The sequence below is a fragment of the Camellia sinensis genome, chromosome 12, assembly GCF_055761805.1.
Source record: "Camellia sinensis isolate YWXY chromosome 12, ASM5576180v1, whole genome shotgun sequence".
Taxonomy (NCBI): Eukaryota; Viridiplantae; Streptophyta; class Magnoliopsida; order Ericales; family Theaceae; genus Camellia; species Camellia sinensis.
Window position 1 is genome coordinate 33,162,541 of NC_138972.1, and position 20,964 is coordinate 33,183,504.

At 40.9% G+C, this 20,964-nt stretch overlaps 1 protein-coding gene across 1 annotated transcript; it reads right to left on the bottom strand.

Moving 5' to 3' along the window:
- Positions 1-10,056: 10,056 nt before the first annotated feature.
- On the bottom strand, positions 10,057-11,023 carry LOC145803487 (F-box/kelch-repeat protein At3g23880-like). The gene is made up of 2 exons (XM_082896768.1): positions 10,429-11,023; positions 10,057-10,313 (listed from the first exon to the last, which is right to left on the bottom strand). Exons 1-2 carry the CDS (start codon positions 11,021-11,023, stop codon positions 10,057-10,059), a joined length of 852 nt encoding a protein of 283 aa, XP_082752894.1.
- Between the last annotated feature and the right edge of the window lie 9,941 nt (positions 11,024-20,964).

Sequence of the window (20,964 nt, forward strand, 5' to 3'; positions counted from 1 at the left end):
TGTGTGTGTATAAATAGAGATTGGAGGAAGAGGGTGATTTGTATAAAAAAAAGAGAAAGTTGTGAGAAGTGTATGAGAGCTTTGAGTTAAGTAGAGAGAGTGAGATACTTCTCATCCGTTTTGTATTTTTTGCTCCGTTTTAGTGAAAATTCTCATTTCTGCTTCGTGAACGTATTGGGTCGAACCACGTAAATATTGTGTTCTCTGTGTGTATGATTTATTTTTTGGGTGTGTTTGATCCCAACAAAGTGGTATCAGAGCTAGTTTTGTGTGTTTTCGGCAAAACAGAGTGTGTTTTTAAAAATTGCCTAGAAATCAAAGTGGCTAAAATCCACTTTTGAGTACACTAGGTGCAAGCCCTCGACCAGACGAGCACAACCGTGAAAACCGCGTCGGAAAAGAAGTTTGGACGGGCCCGCACGCGTCATACGTACCACTTGATGCAGTTCTCACGCGCTTCCACGCGCCCACGCACCGCACACGCTTCCAAAGGAAGAAGACGCATGATCTCACGCGCAACACTTGCCACAAGCGCACAACAGACGCTGACATTATCCGAGCTGCGCGCAGAGCCGTGCCGGAGCCGATAAGCCGATCTGGAGCCGCTGACCAAGTCGCGCCACTGACCAAGCCATTGTCTGAGCCGCTAACGTTAGTTGATCCAGAGAAATAATCTGGTGCTTCTCAGGCTCTCCAGAATTCAGCGATCTGAACCATTCAACTTGTTTTGGCTTTATCAGAGCCACTTAAAGTCCGATTTGGGCGATCCAATAGTGCTTTCCAACTATTTGAAATATTTCAGACACATCCATACGGTCAAATTTTGCAAATCAATTTTCAAAAACTTCCAGTTTTTTATTTTGGCAATCCAAAGTGCTTTTTCGGCTAATTTGACCAGTCTGGACTCAACGGCAAAGTCTGATGGAGGAATCAACGTTGATTTCGAGATCCATGATAAAGTTGAATGCTTTTAAATATGTAATTTGAAAGCCCAGAATGGACGATGTGCTGTATTGCCGAGATTTGTTTGACCCTATTAAGCTTAATGGAGTTAAACCAACAGCAGAAACCGATGAAGACTGGAAACGGAAGAATCGGAAAACCATTGGCTAGATCAGACAATGGATCGATCACAGTGTCTTCCACCATGTCGTCCAGGAGACTGATGCCTATGCTCTTTGGACAAAGTTAGAAGGCATGTACCAGTCGAAGACTACTCGGAACAAAGCCCTCCTAACGAGAAGACTTGTAAATTTGAAGCTGAAATGCGATATCTCTGTTGCTGAACACACTAGTGAGTTTCAAAATCTGGTGAACCAACTGGAAATTGTCAAAATGGAGCTGGATGATGAGATGCAGGCCATATTATTACTCAGCTCTTTGCCAGATAGTTGGGAGACATTGGTGGTGTCCCTCAGCAACTCTGCACCAAAAGGAAAATTGACTATGAGCATGGTTACAGATGCTTTATTCAGTGAAGAGGCAAGAAAAAAAGACATGGGTGGAGATCAATCACATGCACTCGTCATAGAAAATAAAGGCAAAGGCAGAGGAAGAAGAAAAAGTAGAGGACGCAGTAGAGAAAGATCTCAAGACAGAGGGAAATCCAGAGAAGGTACGAGCCAACCAAGGTTCAAGTGTTACCATTGTGGCCAGGAGGGTCACATAAAGAAATACTGTTATGCCTTGAAAGAAGAACAAAAACAAGGCAATAGACAGCCAAAGACTGAAGATGGGAACACTGCAGTTACTGTCTTAGAGGATATTTCATTATTCTCTGTTGAAGAAGAAGAATGCCTCTATATGTCAGACAACGACACCGAGTGGGTGGTAAATGTAGTAGCTTCCTACCATGCTACATTCCATAAGGAGTTTTTCAATACGTACCAAGCTGGAGATTTTGGTACAGTAAAGATGGACAACTCCAGTTTTTCAAACATTGTGGGAATCGATGAAGTCCGCATCCAAACCAAAGTTGGGTGCACGATGGTGTTGAAAGATGTCAGGCATGTTCCCGATTTACGCCTGAATCTTATCCCAGGGATAGCCTTAGATCGACAAGGCTATGAGAACTACTTCGGCAAAGGCATATGGAAGTTGAAGAAGGGATCTCTGGTGGTAGCCAGAGGACAGGCAATTGGCACACTATACAAGACTCATGTGGAGGTGAATTTAGACAACCTTAATGCAGCAGAAAATGAGGCATCACCAAATTTGTGGCACAAAAGGCTGGGTCACATGAGTGAGAAAGGGTTGTAGATTTTGGCAAAGAAGTCTCTTATTCCTTTTGCCAAAGATGCAAAATTGAATCCTTGTAACAACTGCTTATTTAGGAAGCATCATAGAGTCCCTTTCCACTCATTATCCAGAAGACAATCAGAGTTGTTGAGCAGAGTATACTCTGATGTATACGATCCCATAGAAGTGGAATCTTTGGGTGGCAGAAAATACTTCCTGGCGTTTATTGATGATGCATCACGGAAGGTATGGGTTTATGTCCTAAAGACCAAAGTTAAGGTGTTCCAGCATTTTCAGACATTCCATGCTATGGTGGAAAGGGAGACCGGAAAGAAGCTGAAGTGTCTCCAAACAGACAATGGAGGTGAGTACACGTCAAAGAAGTTTGAAGCCTACTGTGCAACTCGCGGCATCCGACATGAGAAGACTGTTCCAGGAACCCCACAACACAATGATGTAGCCAAGAGAATGAACCGGACCATTGTGGAGAAGGTCAGATGTATGCTCAAAATGGCAAAGTTGCCAAAGCCATTTTGAGGAGAAGCTGTATAGCGATCCTGGTTTTCACTCCATTGGTTTTGTATTTCAGGCTCGGTTCCATGGATGTCTATTGTTGCATGTGTTGCATTTCCATCCTTTAACTTTTTGAATTTGAGTTTAGAAATGTCTTGAGCGTGTTTCAAATAGGTTGGTTGAGTTTTAGTCTCAAAACTTGTTGCCCAGATTTTTGCTGATCCGCTCGAGTGGGTCTTGTTACGCTCGAGCGGAGTTTGCATCCTTTCAGCATTTTGGTGTGTCTGCAAAAGTACTGCAGAAGTGTTTTTCGTGCTCGAGCGAAGTTCCTTATGCTCGAGCGGAGTTTCTTACACTCGAGCGGGTTTGTTGCACTCGAGCGGGTGTCTGGAGTCTGTAAAAGTACTGGAAGAGTGTATTCTATACTCGAGCGGGTCCCTTTGCGCTCGAGCGGGCGGTGCTTTGCAGTTGTGCCTTGGCGCTCGAGCGGGTATTTTTGCGCTCGTGCGGGTAAAGTTTTTGTGTCTTATGCTCGAGCGTCCTATTCTCCGCTCGAGCGGACTATACGTATATCAGATCTTGACTATGTCGTTTTAAGTCACTTTTTCGACCTACTCTCTCTCTCTAACTTTTCAAAACCCTCATTTAAGAACTCCTCTCTCTAGAATACAACTTCCCTCTAAGAAATCATCTAGTTTGAGTGATCTTCTACTATAGTTCCTTCGCATAAAGTGTAGAGCTTGGTGTGGGCTACATTTGGATCTGAAAATCTTTGAGTTTGGAGTATTTTGAGTTTTCATCACCTTCTCCATTTGGTCTCGTCATTTGAGGTAGGGATAACCTACTCCTCTCTATGAGTTTTGACATAAATATTGTGTATTTTGGATAGATGGGGTTGTTTGGTGATTTTGGGAAAGTTAGGGTTTGTTGTAGAGTTTTAAAAAGGGGGTTTTCAAATGTTAAACTCCATGCGTATGAGAGGTCTTGGAAAATGGTATTATTGTTGTTTAATTGATGAAATTGAACCTTAGGGTTGATATTTGAAAGAGGGAGGGAAATGTCCTAATTAATGTGATAAATTAATTAGTATAATTAATTTTGGGAAAATATGAAATTGAGTTGGAAACTATGAAATTGGGAAATTATGAGATTGAATGGTATAGTTGGATTAATTAATCACTCACCCATGAAAATGTTGAGATTTTATCTGTTTGATAAATTTATTATCTGTTTAGAGATAACTGCTTTGGGCTATTGGTAGAGGATAGTCTTGATTGTTGTAGACACTGTATATTGATTAGGGAAAACTGAAACTAATCATGTGGAATATGTCATTGAATATGACGGTTGGAATAATATATCGAATATGTGTATTGATTGATCATTGTATATGATATTTGTTAAATACATTGTATATGTATGTTGTTTGGGAGGAGATAGGGGATGTACTCCATGGTTTGAGAGGAGATAGGGAATGGACTCGCAAACCTGTTTGGGAGGAGATAGGGGATAGAATCCATTGATAACTAAGTTGGCCAGAGTGTCCAGGGTGAAAGTCCCGAAATTCTAATTGCATTTGCATAACGTAGATAATTGAAGTATTGGAAGTGTTTTTGACATGAGTTGTAGTCTCATTTGAATTGTGAATAAATGAAGTGTTTTAATATGGGCTGTAGTCTCATTTAATTGTTTGGCCAGGTTCTGAGCCATGTTTATGAATTGAATTGGTTAAGTAAAGGAAAGTGGAATGAAACATGTACATATTTGTCATGGAACTGGATTGTGTTATAAGTTGGTTTATAAGTTTTAACCATTTATCGAATGCTAATATTTTAGTTATTGTTCATAATTGGTTTAGTATATCTCTACTGGGCATTGGCTCACCCTATATGGGACATCATTTTCAAGTTCAGGTGACATGCCACCTCCAAGGACGTAGCTTGGGAGGCCTTAAGGCTGAGGGATCTTTTTGTGGTTATTGTTATTACATGTATATCAAGCCAATGGCTTATTTTGTGTAAAGAGTTAGAACTCTACTCTTATTAAACCCAAGTGTTGACTTGGAAAGTTGTAAGCCTATAGGGCATTTACTTTTGTTGTCAACATGTAATACTTTTGTACTTAATACTCTGATGAATGGAAATATGCTTTATTCTCGTATGTCTATGGTTATCTTGAATGTTGGGTTTATGTATTATTTTGAGAGCGTTACAAGCTGTTCGTGTTGCCTGCTATCTGTGTAATAACCCTCACCACTGATTACTGGTTAACCACTGATTACTGCTAAACTGAGACGGATTATGATAAGTAAATGAATCGACTGAAATACTGAACTGACTGATTGAATATGTTAGTTAAATTGCATGTCTATCTGTTCGAATCGCTAGATTATCTGTTTATGTTTTATGTTTAAACTGCGAATTGAAGGCCTTATCGGCGGCCGAATCTGAAATTGATTGATGTTCTGTACTAGTTAGAATTAATGTGATTCTATGGCATAATTATCTGAAATGTGATTTGGTATGATTGAATTAGATTAAAATGAGCTAAATTACACAAGTTAGGTTTATTTACAACCTTACCATTGAGTGGGCCACTTAGCCAACACATATTGAAGCCTTATTGCATTCAAACAAGGCATATGTTCAGCCATTCTTGAGCCCTCAACCGACCAAGAAAGAGAGAGTGAGAGAATTGAGTTGTTCATCTTGAATTTTGCTTGGAAACTTGAAGAAATTGTTAGAGAATTGTCAAATTGAGCTCCTAGACCTTGAATACAAGACTTAAGGTAGAACATCCACCTTCTTGAACTTGTATTTAGGATTGTTCTTGCTTGGTTCTTGGTCTATTGAAGTTTAGAGTCTAGAATTAGCTTTAAATTGTTGAATTGAAGCTCATTCCATGCATGCATGCCTATATTGATGAAATTAAAGTTATTTTCATGGAAGATTGTTACATGCATGTTCATGTTAATGTTAAGGACCATGAATTCATCATGTTTCGAAAGAATTGGCTCATTGGAGCAAGTATTTGAAGCTTGGAATTTGTTTAAACTCATGCATGTCATGTTTGAATTATGTTCATGAAGTTTGGTTTGAAATTGGATTTAATTGAACTACCTTTGGGCTTTGATTTCTCAAATTGATCTTGGAAACATATTATATTATGAGTTTTGAATTGTTTCCAGAAAATTAGCCCAAAAGGATCGGATTTGATGCTTTGAAAGTTGAATTTGAGCTTGAGGTTCAACTCTGGGAATTTCAGATTTTGAACTCACGCTCGAGCGGGGTGACTGGCGCTCGAGCGTGAAATTCGTGCTCCCAGCACTTTGCATTGTTTTACAGTCCGCTCGAGCGGAGGAATTGACGCTCGAGCGGGACCTTGTGTCTTACGCTCGAGCGGGTGTCGAGCGCCCAATCGAGCGTGATTTTCGCACATCCAGCACTTTTGACTGTTTTGCAGTACACTCGAGGGGTTAATTATACGCTTGAGCGGAAACCTTTGTCTACATGTCCGCTTGAGCGGGGAAACCCACGCTCGAGCGGGACCTCTGTTTTCTGAAAATTCTGAAAATGTTTTCAAAGTGCATCTTTGCATCCTCATTCTATCCTAGGCATTCTTAGGCCTAGTTTAAGGCATCTTAGTGAGGATATAGAGGTAGAACTACACCGAGTCTTAGTAGGGGCTAAATCTTTGCTTCCCGAATATGAACTTACTGTGTGTTCATCCTGTAAACTGTGTAGGGTTGGCATCTGAGGACGCACTCTAGCTTAACTGTAGCCCAGAACTCTGTGAGTAACAACTGTGTAAAGATATGTTCAAATATGAATATTTCTAACTGTTTAACTGAACTGCTTTCTGAATCGATACTGTTAACTGAATGAATGTATGTCCTCTATTCTGAACTGTATTGTGGCATCCATGGCAACTACTGTTTACTGTTACTGCTACTGTTACAGAGATCTCTGTCAGTTCCTATCTTGGAACTTCTGTTTACTATTATGATGGCCATCATTGACTGTTCGGTCTTTCAAGACCTACTGTTTACTGTACTGCTATGCTAATGGGTGTACCATATATGACTGTTATGACTGAATGATTGAAATACTGAATCAATTGACTGTTTTCAATACTGAAAGGACAGTCATCCTTAACCTCTTTACGCATTATGTTATTCACTGGGCTTTAGCTCACTGCTCATATATATATGTAGGTGTTCCGGCACCGGACCGCTGCTAGGGGCGTCAGGCTAGCACTGTTTTGTCAGGCCAACCTTTGTGCCTCACGTTGAGGTTCCAGAACTGTTCAAGCTACGACTTTGGGGTGTTCTAGCTTCCCCCATCTGTTTTGTAAACTGTATAGACTGTTACTATACTGTTTTAATAGGGATTAAGTCCCTGCCCTGAATGAATATAAATATTGTACCTACTGTTCTGTACTGTTTGTATATGTATATGTATGAAAAGTCTTTTTGCATACAGACTGTCACAGCTCATTGGACATTGTTTAATTACTGTTTTGGCTTCTGCCAGCCCCTGTATTCTGTATTACTGTATTACTGTTAAGCAGGCCTTCGATAATCTCGGATTACTGGCCGGTTACGGTGCTAAACCCATAGGGGCAGGTTTGGGTCGTGACAATCTGATTAACAGATCGCCATCCGTTCCACTGAATTTTCAGATTCCATAAGAAATATGGTCTGGAATGGAGATTTCTTACTCTCACTTGAGAGTGTTTAGGTGCAAAGCATTTGTACATGTATCCAAAGAGCACAGACAAAAGCTAGATGATAAAGCTACTTCATGCATCTTTATTGGCTATGGAGATGAAGAATTTAGATACATATTATGGGATTTGAAAAATAAGAAGGTCATTCGAAGCCGAGATGTGGTGTTTTAAGAAAGCCAAACCTTAGAAGACTTTGGGCAACCAGCCAAACCCAAAGTTGATCATGTTTTAGAAATTATTCCCAATCCTACACCATCACAGCATGCCACTGATGAAGAAGAGCTACCGTAGCATGCAACCAATGATGTAAAGTTACAGGATGGATTTCCAAAAGAAGAAGGTCTAGAAGTAGAGGGTGTTGAGCAGGGGGAGCCACAACTACCTCTGCCAGAGACTGTTGGTCCACAATTCGAAGATCAACAAAAGAGCCTAAGCCATCATCCAAATACCGTGCTTCTGAGTATATTTTGCTTACTAATGAGGGGGAGTCAGAAAGTTTTCAAGAAGCTCAGAATCATAAGGAGAAGAGTAGCTAGCAGTAAACTATGCAAGAGGAGATGCAATCCTTGTAGAAGAATAGGACTTATGATTTGGTCAAACTTCCCCAGGGTTGCAAAGCATTGTAGGACAAATGGGCGTTCAAGTTGAAAAAAGATGGCAGTGGGAAGCTAGTCAAGTATAAGGCCCAATTGGTTGTCAAAGGTTTTGGGCAGAAGAAAGGTATTGATTTTGATGAAATCTTCTCGCCAGTTGTGAAAATGTCATCCATTTGAGTAGTTTTGGGACTAGCAGCCAATTGAATTTGGAACTTGACCAGATAGATGAGAAGACGGCATTTCTCCATGGTGATCTGAAGGAAGAAATTTACATGGAGCAGCCAGAAGGTTTTGAAGTCAAAGAGAAAGAAAACTTAGTCTGCAAATTGAAGAAAAGTCTCTACAGCCTCAAACAAGCGCCGAGACAGTGGTACAAGAAGTTTGACTCATTCATGTTGGGTCACAAGCACAAAAGAACTGTTGTAGACCAGTGTGTTTATGTCAGGAAATTTCCTAGTGGAAACTTCATCCTACTCATGCTCCATGCTAATCGTTGGATAGGATGCCACAACAATCAAATCACTGAAGAAGGAGTTATCACAGTCCTTTGACATGAAGGACCTAGGCCCTACACAAAAAATTTTGGGTATGGAAATTATACGTGATAGGAAAGCCAAGAAGTTATGGCTGTCACAAGAGAAGTACGTTGAACAGATGATTGAGAAGTTCAACATGAAAGATGCCAAGCCAGTCAGTACTCCGCTGGCTAATCATTTCAAGCTAAGCAAGAGTTCTTGTCCCTCCTCTACAAAAGAAAGAGAAGAGATGGAGGATATTCCCTACTCATTCGCCGTAGGGAGTTTAATGTATGCAATGGTGTCCACCCGACTAGATATTGCTCATGCTGTTGAAGTTGTAAGAAGATTCCTTTCCAGTCCAGGGAAAGAACATTGGGAAGTAGTCAAGTGGATTCTGAGGTACCTTAAGGGTACAACAAAAATGTGTTTGTGCTTTAATGATGCTAAACCAGTCTTGGAAGGCTATACGGATTCAGATATGGCGGGAGATCTTGATGGTAGAAAATCTACATCAGGATTTCAGTTCACTTTCGCAGAGGGAGCTATGTCTTGGCAATCCAAGCTACAAAAGTGTATTGCTTTATCCACAACCAAGGCAGAATATATTGCCGCAGTGGAAGCTAGGAAAGAGATGTTGTGGTTGAAGCGGTTTCTCCAAGAGTTGGGATTAAAGCAAGAAAAGTTCACGGTACATTGTGATAGCTAGAGTGCCATAGACCTGAGCAAGAATTCAATGTACCATTCTCGCACAAAGCACATTGATGTTTGGTATCATTGGATACGCGAAGTGATGGAAAAGCAGTTATTGGAATTGGTCAAGATCCACACAGATAAGAATCTGGCTGACATGCTTACAAAGATGGTCTCGAGAGACAAACTCGAAATTTGTGGAGACATTGCAGGGATGGACTTCAAGTGAGAAGTCAGTCATGCATGTGGGTATGGAGGGATAGAATTGTTAGCTCTAACCCCATGTATGTAGAGGAGAGAGTCAAGGAAGAATGGCGTAAGAAGACCTTCACCACAAGTGAAAGTCTGAGCTGGGCATCTGAAAAACTCTTCCTTCTCCTCACGTTGTTGCCTTTGTTGATTCTCACCATTAACCATTAAAGAAGATAGAATTTTTGGGTGGGATTTGCCTCTCTCTATCTCTCTCTCTCTCTCTCTCTCTGTGTATAAATAGAGACGAGAGGGAGAGGGTGATTTGTATCAGAAAAAAAAGAGAGTTGTGAGAAATGTATGAGAGCTCTGAGTTGAGTAGAGAGAGTAAGATACTCCTCCTCCTCCGTTTTGTATTTTTTGCTCTGTTTTAGTGAAAATTTTCATTTCTGCTCCGTGGACGTAGGTATTGGGCCGAACTACGTAAATATTGTGTTCTCTGTGTGTGTGATTTATTTTATGGGTGTGTTTGATCCTAACAACCAGCTCATTCATTCGACTTTCAAACAAAAGCTCTTCTCTTTCTAAAACCCGCATGGACGTAAAACTTCTGGAAAGGGTTTTATTGTTACTAGTTTGATCCAACGCCCTTCCTCCTCCATCACCCATATATCAATTCTACATTCCAAAATCGCATAAGTTTGACAAAAGAACAAACCAATAGAATCATTGTACAATGAAAGAGACCCCAATTTCTGTTCAGGATTAGCTGGCACTTTTATCTCTCTAAACTCCTCTAGCCTCATATCAAATGAAAGGATCCCATATCTACTATCATCACCTACAAAACACAACCAATAATATGCTCCATTTATGCATGTCGCACACAAAGAATTATAGATGAAATGTTCTGTAGGTATTGTAAGAAGATCAAAAATGTCTCCACAAATATTTACCTAGAGTGTATAGTGCAACAACATAATAAGGATAATCTATGTCATCACTTGATACATCACCAATCCTTTCAACAAAGTTGCGAATCCAAATAATCTTGTAATCCCTAGTCAATGGGTCTAACCCAAATCCAACTACATTTACAACAGCATGAAAATTCGGTGGAAAAATTGGCTCAAGTATATGGAAGAGTCTAAACTCTCTCATAGCAAGGTTCCACAGAGCCATATGGTTGCCATCACTATACCCATAAGTGTATACCAAAAATATGCCGTCAATGGGGCCAACAACATGTCGTATAGGATCTGGGATCTGTAAATGATCAAAATTTTCATGTAAAGGCGGTATGCCAACAAGTGCTTCATTAGGGAAAAGAGCGATAACATATCTATCAATATCGGAAACATAATAATGAACAAGGAGACGAACATTATTGTTTTCCTGGTTAAAGTGCTTGCTAATGAAATCAAGGCTTTTAATTAGAGTGTACCAGTACTTACAGACACATTTGAATCGCAACAGGGATTTCACGGGTAGCCTTGAGAGTATCTCATTCACAACATCTTCAGGTAAATTTTGATCCCTGTTGCTCAACATTTTTCCACCTTTGTTGTCAAGAGCCTTATTTTTCTGATGACACAAAAATAAACAAAACAAACATGTTACTGATTTTAGTGGAGTAAAAAAGGACAAAAGGAAATCTTGTAATGCTCACCAACTGCAACAACCTCAATTGCAAAAAAGATATTGATAATGATTCATTTCCTTAATACACCAAATAATATAAAAATAAAAATAGGTTGATGTATCGTATGTGATTTTGAGTCAATAAATCAAAAAAAAAATATAATTTTATAACATCAAACAATCATTTATCACGATGATCACAGTTGTTGTGCGACAATTTGCCTGCATTGCACGATCGAACCTGTTCTGCACGTCATGCATTAATTTGAAACTGGTTTTAGAAAGAGAAAATAGTGTTCATATGTTCTTGAAGAAAAAGTCTTGTTTTGATCCGAAAGTTTGCATTGAGAATCATGTTTTTGTGTTTGTTTCCGCAAGAACTTCAAGTATGGGTACCCAGGTCCATGTTTTCGAACTCATAGCATGAAAATCCCAGATTTCGTGATAACAGGTTGTGATTGAGCATTCATATTTTTCATGTTTTTCATGCTTATGTTCTTCATGTTCATCAGCAGAGGGAAACCCAGATTTTTCCCGACCTCTTTTCCTTGAATGTGGCCCTCGGGAACACACCTCAGCGAAGAGGTGTGGAACCTCGGCCTAGGCCTGGTTGGTGCCCAGTATGTTTTTTCGAGATCATTTGTATACATATGAAGCTTGTTTGGAAGTGTATTCAATAGGCCTTACCCTGTGTTGTAGGACTTGGCTTGTCTCGACCCCGACGTTTGAAGAACTAAGTGAGTGGTATTTTTAATAAAGCTATGTTATCATGTTTCGATAAACTTTGCTTTGCCTTGTTTTGAAAAGTATTTGATTTCGCATGAATGACTATCCCTATTTGTATATCAAGCACTATCTTGTTTTGATGACATTTCTTGAAAGTCCTTAGTGCCAGGGGACTATAATGCAACTGCACTCTTGTCTTGAAAGTCCTTAGTGCCAGGGGACTATAATGCAGCTGCACTCTTGTCTTGAAAGTCCTTAGTGCCAGGGGACTATAATGCAACTGCACCCTTGTCTTGGAATGTCATCGCCCCATGTATTATGTAGATGTTATTAACATCCAAGGAACTTGAAAGATCGGCAAACGAACTTGATTTTCCCCCTTGATTGTAAAGTATGCTATGTATTGTTTTGGAAGAGATCTTGGATATCAATCATGCAAAACCTTTATTTCTAATATCATTCACTGAGTATCCAAGCTCACCCTCTCTATATATATGTAGGTGATGAGCAAGAAGGCAATGAGGCCTAGACGTGTTGCCGATATGTTATTGGGTGCATTGCGGACATGTTTTGGGATTCACATTTTGTACCATCTTGAAGATCATGCTTCTTAGCTTATATTTCATGTGTATTTGTATATGTCGGCTTGAGAAGCCTTTTGGTCAAGATGTATTTTGTATCTCATTTCCTTATTGTATCTAAGTTGTAAGACTTTGTAAAGATGTAAGTCATTTCATTGGACTTATGCACGGCTCTCATGGACTACATAGATTCAGTGTATATTGCTTCCGCACTTGTAAGCCCCATATTTTATACTCTTATTGTGTGTGATCCTTGTAAGTTGGCCTTTGGTAATCTCGGATTACTGGCCATCACGGCACCATTCTACTAGGGGCGGTTTGGGGTCGTAACAGATTGGTATCAGAGCACAGGATCCTTATAGTACGTTAATCACACACCTTGAGTCCTAAAGAACATAGGATTTTCCTTAGAATGATGTTAGGATCGCATCATATTGCTTGCTACTTGACTATGTGTGCATCATTTCGGCATGGACATTTGTTACTTGTATACGTATTATCTGTTCAATTGTTTTAAAGTCACATTTTACATCCTCCTAGCATCATGAGGAGAGGTAGACCTCCAGTTGGCCGAGATCATTCAGAAGATAGATTGGAGAGACTGGAAAGGTTAGTCGAAGGCTTGGTTCGTGAGCAGAGACAACCTAGGCCACAGGATACTGGTACCACTTCCACGCAGGCCGAGCAGACGAATGGCCGATGTACAGCTCCACCTCCTCCAGTGCCACAAGTGCCTCTACAGCAAGCTTTGTATGGAAACGACACGATAACCCTGATCAGAGAGTTCAAGAAAATGAAACCGCCGAGATTTCAAGGAGGTATAGAACTAATGAAAGCCGAGGCATGGGTTTTAGAGATGGAGAAGTTGTTTGAAATCTTCCCCAGTACAGACGCCCAGAAGGTATCTTTGGCAGCATTCACATTAGACGACGACGCTCGTAGGTGGTGGATGATGGTCCGAAAAAGTAATTCGGGTTTGACTTGGGCCAGATTTTTGGAGTTGTTCTACAACAAGCATTTCCCCTTTAGCGTCCGAGATCGAAAGACCACGGAGTTCCAGAATCTGATACAAGGGAACAAGACAGTGGCAGAATACGACCGTGCCTTTACTGAACTGGTGAGATATGCGCCTCACATGGTTGACGACGAATACCGAAAGGCGAGGAAGTTCGAAAGTGGGTTGCGTGGACCGATACAAGATCGGGTCAACATGCTCAATATGCCGACATACGCCGGAGTACTGGACAAGGCCATCCTGGCTGAAGCTAACTTGAATCGATACCAGGGTTCAGGTGAGAGTCAGAGGAAACGACAGAATTATGATAATCGCCGAGTTCCGTTCAATGCCAAGAAGAAGATGAATATGGACAGTTCCAGCAACTCAAATCAGGAAGGTAATGCTAAGCCGACGTGTGCGAGTTGTGGAAAGCTACATTTCGGGGTCTGTCGTTGGGCAACAGGGGCTTGCTATGAGTGTGGCGAGATAGGTCATCGTGTGAAGGACTGCCCGAAAGCAAAGGCTGACGACGGAAAGAGGAATGGAAGCACCTCGGGCCCTGCACAGAAGAACAACGTCGGGAGGATACAGGCGAGGCAGGGCAGAGTTTTTGCATTAGTACCAGGAGACGCCCAGAGTGCTGAGGCGGTAGTGTCAGGTACCCTTCCAATTTGTTCTCAAGATGCATACGTATTGATTGATTCGGGTTCTACGTATTCATTTGTGTTTGCTATATTCGCCGAGAAGTTGAATAGGAAATTAGAACCCCTTGATTATGTATTATCTGTGTCTACTCCATCTGGGAGAAATATGATTGTTGCATCCATTTATAGGGCGTGTATTGTTGTGATTGAGGGTGTAGAGTTGTTAGTTGATTTGATGCCATTAAGCATGACCCACTTCGATGTCATATTGGGAATGGATTGGTTAGTAGCGAATCATGCATCCATTAATTGTGTTACTAAGAGCGTCACATTGAAGACCCCAAGCCAAGCCGAGGTCATTTTCCAGGGTAAAGGAGTAGTACCCCCACCTTACTTAATCTCATCCATGAAAGCCTATAAGTTGATCCAAAAAGGATGTCAGGGTTATTTGTGCAGTATACTAAGTGATTTGAATGGAAGTGTTGAGTTAGCCGACATACCCGTTGTTAAGGAATTCCCCAATGTCTTTCCAAATGAGTTGCCTGGCCACTTAGTCGATAGGGAAATAGAGTTTACTGTGGACATCCTGTCGGGAACACAACCTATCTCCAAAACACCCTATAGGATGGCCCCAGCCGAACTTAGAGAACTGAAATTGCAATTACAAGAATTGTTGGATAAAGGATTTATTAGGCCGAGCACTTCACCGTGGGGAGCACCCGTTCTATTTGTTAAGAAAAAGGATGGCACACTTCGCCTTTGCATTGACTATAGAGAACTTAATAAGGTGACCATTAAGAACAAGTACCCATTGCCTAGGATCGATGATTTGCTTGATCAACTACGAGGAGCACGAGTCTTTTCCAAGATTGACCTTAGGTCGGGCTACCATCAGTTGAAGGTTAAAGTCGAGGACATTGAGAAAACTGCTTTTCGGACAAAATATGGCCACTACGAATTTTTGGTAATGCCCTTCGGAGTGACCAATGCCCCAACAGCATTCATGGACTTGATGAACAGAGTCTTTAAGCCGTATCTAGATGAGTTCGTAATTATTTTTATTGACGACATATTGATCTATTCCGAGAGTACGAGTGAGCACGAGAATCATCTGAGACTTGCCCTGCAAATCTTGAAAGATAGGAAGTTGTACGCCAAGTTGAGTAAATGCGAGTTTTGGCTTTCCAGCATTTCATTTTTAGGGCATGTGATTAATGAAGAGGGTATATCAGTTGACCCCAGTAAGATTGAAGCCATTGTGAATTGGCCGACGCCGACCAACGTGTCCGAGGTTCGTAGTTTTCTGGGCTTGGCAGGTTATTACAGAAAGTTTGTAAAGGACTTCTCGAGGATTGCAGTACCATTGACACAACTAACTAAGAAGGGAGCAGCATATGAATGGACCAATGATAGAGAATCAGCCTTCCAGGAGTTGAAGACGAGGTTAGTTACAGCACCAGTTCTTGTACTACCATCAGGTAATGAGGAATTTCAGATTTACAGTGATGTTTCACATAAGGGTTTGGGTTGCGTGTTAATGCAAGAAGGTAAAGTCATAGCATACGCGTCTCGTCAGTTGAAGCCCAATGAAAAGAACTATCCTACCCATGATTTGGAGCTGGCTGCCGTAGTTTTTGTTTTGAAGATATGACGTCATTACTTGTATGGAACTTCTTGCCAAGTTTTCACAGACCACAAGAGTCTGAAGTACTTGTTCACTCAAAAAGAGTTAAATATGAGGCAGAGAAGATGGCTTGAGCTATTGAAGGACTATGACATGCAGATTCAGTATCATCCAGGTAAGGCAAACTCCATAGCCGACGCATTGCGTAGGAAGTTAGTTGGAAGTTTAGCGTGCCTGACAACAATTTCAGTGGAACCGACCATTATTGAGGAAGTGAAGACCAGACAGATGGAGAATAAATTCCTCAAGAAGGTAATTGATGAATTCGTCACCAAGCCGAGGCCAGGATACACCATTGAAAATCAAGTGCTTAAGTTTGAAGGAAGATTGTGCGTGGCCGACGTGCCAGAGTTGAAAAGGAAGATTTTGCAAGAGGCCCCATAACTCCAAGTTTGCCATTCATCCAGGGAGCACCAAGATGTATCAGGACGTAAAGCGGACTTTTTGGTGGCCAAACATGAAAAGAGAGATAGCCGAGTTTGTATTTTAGTGTCTGTGTTGTCAGCAAGTGAAGGCAGAACACCAGAGACCGGCAGGACTTCTTCAACCCTTGTCAATTCCTGAGTGGAAATGGGAACACATCTCCATGGATTTCGTGGTAGGTTTGCCGAGGACGCAAAAAGGTATGAACTCAATTTGGGTTATAGTTGATAGATTTACTAAGTCAGCACACTTTTTGCCTGTCAAGACTACATTCAATGCCGACCGACTTGTTGAATTGTATATGAATGAGATCGTTAGGCTTCATGGCGTGCCAATGTCCATTGTGTCAGACCGAGATCCGAAGTTCATTTCTAGATTTTGGCAGAGTCTACAAGGAGCCTTGGGAACCGAGCTGAGATTTAGCACAGCCTTTCACCCCCAGACCGACGGGCAAACAAAAAGAACGATTCAGACACTCGAAGATATGCTCAGACTGTGTGTGTTGGATTTCCAGGGAAGTTGGGAATCGCATTTTCCATTAGTGGAGTTCGCGTACAACAACAGTTACCAAGCCAGCATTGGCATGGCGCCGTATGAAGCTTTATATGGAAGGGAGTGCAGATCGCTGATATGTTGGACTGAAGTAGGAGACAAAGCTCTAATTGGCCCCGAGTTGGTTCAAATGACAACTGAAAAGATTAAACTCATTCAGCAGAGGATTAAAACCGCACAGAGTCGACAAAAGAGTTATGCCGACCAGAGAAGGAGGGAGTTAGAATTTGAAATTGGGGATCATGTATTTTTGAAGGTCTCGCCGATGACAGGAGTTTCGAGATTTGGGAAGAAGGGTAAACTTGCACCCCGATATATTGGGCCATTTGAAATTCTTGAGAGAGTTAACACCGTTGCTTACAGACTTGCTCTGCCGCTAGATTTGAGCCAAGTCCACAGCGTGTTCCATGTTTCGATGTTGAGGAAATATATTCGAGACCCACTGCATGTAATAGATTATTCCGGGGTTGTAGTTAACGAAGACCTAGGCTACGAGGAGAAGCCGATGAGAATTATTGACAGACAAATGAGACAGTTAAGAAACAAGTAGATACCGATGGTAAAAATCGTATGGAAGCAGCATTATGGCAAGGAGGCCACGTGGGAAAAGGAAGAGGAAATGAAAATCCGTTATCCAGAGTTATTCGTAGAGCAAGGTAACTTGAGTTTGGGGACCAAACTTCTTTAAGGAGGGTAGATTGTAATAACCCACATGCATGTCTTAGTCATGTTCATGTGCACTTACATAACCTTGTCTTGTTAAGTTTACATTCATGAATCTTATCTTGTTTTGCCTAAGTGTTATGTGCATGCTTTGTTCCTTCCTTGCTGTCTCAAGCCTAAGAGATGTTAAGCCTAGGTTATTCCAAGCCGAGGTCATCCTAAGCCTAGAACCACCTTGGAACCACTTTGGTTGACCTCTACCTTCGTTCTGGCATATTGGCCGAGATGTGTATCATCTAGGCCGAGATGTTATCCTTGAACCCAAGTGATCTTATTCCTAGATCGGTACGACCTAGACCGAGGTGTGGCACATCTAGGCCAAGGTGTGGCACAGCTAGGTCAAAGTGTTGTCCTTCCCAGCCGAGATCATTGTCACCCTACTTGCCGATGCCTTGTTCTTAGCCGATTTTATTGCCTCGCCAGAGAGCCCATACCGCTTTGCTTGTTGAACACTCTTTCGCCATGCTTTTGTCTGGTCTGTCAGCCACCTTTTGAGGGAAAACCCAACCAGTCGCCGCCACGTATCCCAGCAGAGGGTTAAGCCCAGAACCGAGTGAGAGAACCTATCATTTGGTATCATATCCTTGCCTTTAGAGAGAGAAGCTCTAGGAGGAAGAAGAAGTTTTAGAGCGAGAAAGTAAATCTTCGAACTTGATTCCAAGAGATCGAACCGTTAGATTCGTGTATTGAGGTTAGACCCTTGGCTTACTCTTGTTGTTCCTTGTGTTTATCTAGCTGCATTGCACGATCGAACCTGTTCTGCACGTCATGCATTAATTTGAAACTGGTTTTAAAAAGAGAAAATAGTGTTCATATGTTCTTGAAGAAAAAGTCTTGTTTTGATCCGAAAGTTTGCATTGAGAATCATGTTTTTGTGTTTGTTTCCGCAAGAACTTCAAGTATGGGTACCCAGGTCCATGTTTTCGAACTCGTAGCATGAAAATCCCAGATTTCGTGATAACAGGTTGGGATTGAGCATCCATATTTTTCATGTTTTTCATGCTCATGTTCTTCATGTTCATCAGCAGAGGGAAACCCAGATTTTTCCCGACCTCTTTTCCTTGAATGAGGCCCTCGGGAACACACCTCGGCGAAAAGGTGTGGAACCTCGGCCTAGGCCTGGTTGGTGCCCAGAATGTTTTTCCGAGATCATTTGTATACATATGAAGCTTGTTTGGAAGTGTATTCAATAGGCCTTACCCTGTGTTGTAGGACTTGGGCTTGTCTCGACCCCGACGTTTGAAGAACTAAGTGAGTGGTATTTTTAATAAAGCTATGTTATCATGTTTTGATAAACTTTGCTTTGCCTTGTTTTGAAAAGTATTTGATTTCGCATGAATGACTATCCCTATTTGTATATCAAGCACTATCTTGTTTTGATGACATTTCTTGAAAGTCCGTAGTGCCAGGGGACTATAATGCAACTGCACTCTTGTCTTGAAAGTCCTTAGTGCCAGGGGACTATAATGCAACTGCACTCTTGTCTTGAAAGTCCTTAGTGCCAGGGGACTATAATGCAACTGCACCCTTGTCTTGGAATGTCATCGCCCCATGTATTATGTAGATGTTATTAACATCCAAGGAACTTGAAAAATCGGCAAACGAACTTGATTTTCCCCCTTGATTGTAAAGTATGCTATGTATTGTTTTGGAAGAGATCTTGGATATCAATCATGCAAAACCTTTATTTCTAATATCATTCACTGAGTATCCAAGCTCACCCTCTCTATATATATGTAGGTGATGAGCAAGAAGGCAATGAGGCCTAGACGTGTTGCCGATATGTTATTGGGTGCATTGCGGACATGTTTTGGGATTCACATTTTGTACCATCTTGAAGATCATGCTTCTTAGCTTATATTTCATGTGTATTTGTATATGTCGGCTTGAGAAGCCTTTTGGTCAAGATGTATTTTGTATCTCATTTCCTTATTGTATCTAAGTTGTAAGACTTTGTAAAGATGTATGTCATTTCATTGGACTTATGCACGGCTCTCATGGACTACTTAGATTCAGTGTATAATGCTTTCGCACTTGTAAGCCCCATATTTTATACTCTGATTGTGTGTGATCCTTGTAAGTTGGCCTTCGGTAATCTCGGATTACTGGCCATCACGGCGCCATTCTACTAGGGGCGGTTTGGGGTCGTGACAATTGTATAATGGAGTTGATAAGCAATGTCGAAGCCGAGATGTTAAAGCCGAATAAGTTGTCATTGCTAGACGATGTGGCGTTGATATTAATATGTTGATATGCCAAATTGAAATGCCGAATAGATTGTGAGTTTGCAAAGTTGTGCCAAATAATAAACCGAATAAGTTGTCTAAACCGAGTTGTAGAGGTGCCGAATAATCTTGCGGCGTTGATAAAAATGTTGATATGCCAAATGAAATGTCGAATAAGTTGTGAGTTTGCAGACTTGTCATGCCAAATAATAAGCCAAATAAGTGCAGAGTAGCTTTGGAGCTTTGCCGATCAATTTATTATAAGTTACGGCACTGCTGAAATGCGAATGCATTCGCTCGCACGCCAAATTTTGAGTTTGTCTGGCCGAGCACACCTGTGTAGTACTTCCCTTTTGTTCTTGACTTGCCTCATACTTGATCGGCAATCAGAATCGTGGTGTATAGTCAGAACTTGGGTTTGACTGCGTCGGAAATTTCAGTTGCCGGATAAATACATGATGTAGGTAGTGAAACCATGAAAATTTTCCTGTGACCAAATAATGTCAACCGTATATTAAACTTGAAAATATAATGGCGTAAGGTAATGAAATATTTTCCGAATAAAATTAACATAAGGTAATGAATTGTTTGCCGAATAAAATTGAACTTGAAAATATAATGATGTAAGGAATAAAATTAAACTTGTAAATATGACGTAAGGTAATGAAATATTTGCCTATGAAATTCACATTGCCGAATAAAATATACGGTTTTTTCAAAAGCCGAAAAACAAATTTTCATGGCCATAACTTTTTGTATGCATCCTCGTTTGGTTGCCGAATAACTTCTTGATTAGCCGACTGCTGAATTTTTGAACTTTATAAGCAGCCGACTACCACAAAAATTGGATTAGTAACTCATGGTGGAAGTATATCTCAAGAATCAAAGAGTGTGAATCCATTATATAATGCCGAAAAGAAGCTAGCAAAAATAAGAGTGAAATCCATTTTTAGAGAGAGAATAAAAATGCAAAAGTAAATCCAACCAAAGGCATTTCAATGGGTTTAGTATGTGCCGACTATATTGAATAAATGTTTGGACCAAATCTATGAGCATAAATATATACACATATATATCTATATATATGTATATGCATATAGATAGTAAGATTGAATTTCAGAGATCAATTTAAACAAAGAGTAAAAAGATAGGATTAACTGTGGGCCATGTTTATAGTAACATGTAACAATGATCTGAGCATCTTGAGTATGGTATTTGTTGTCTTCTTCGTTGAACTCTGTTAGACGTTTTCCACAGACGGCGCCAATTGTGAGACCATGAAATATCCTCTCACAT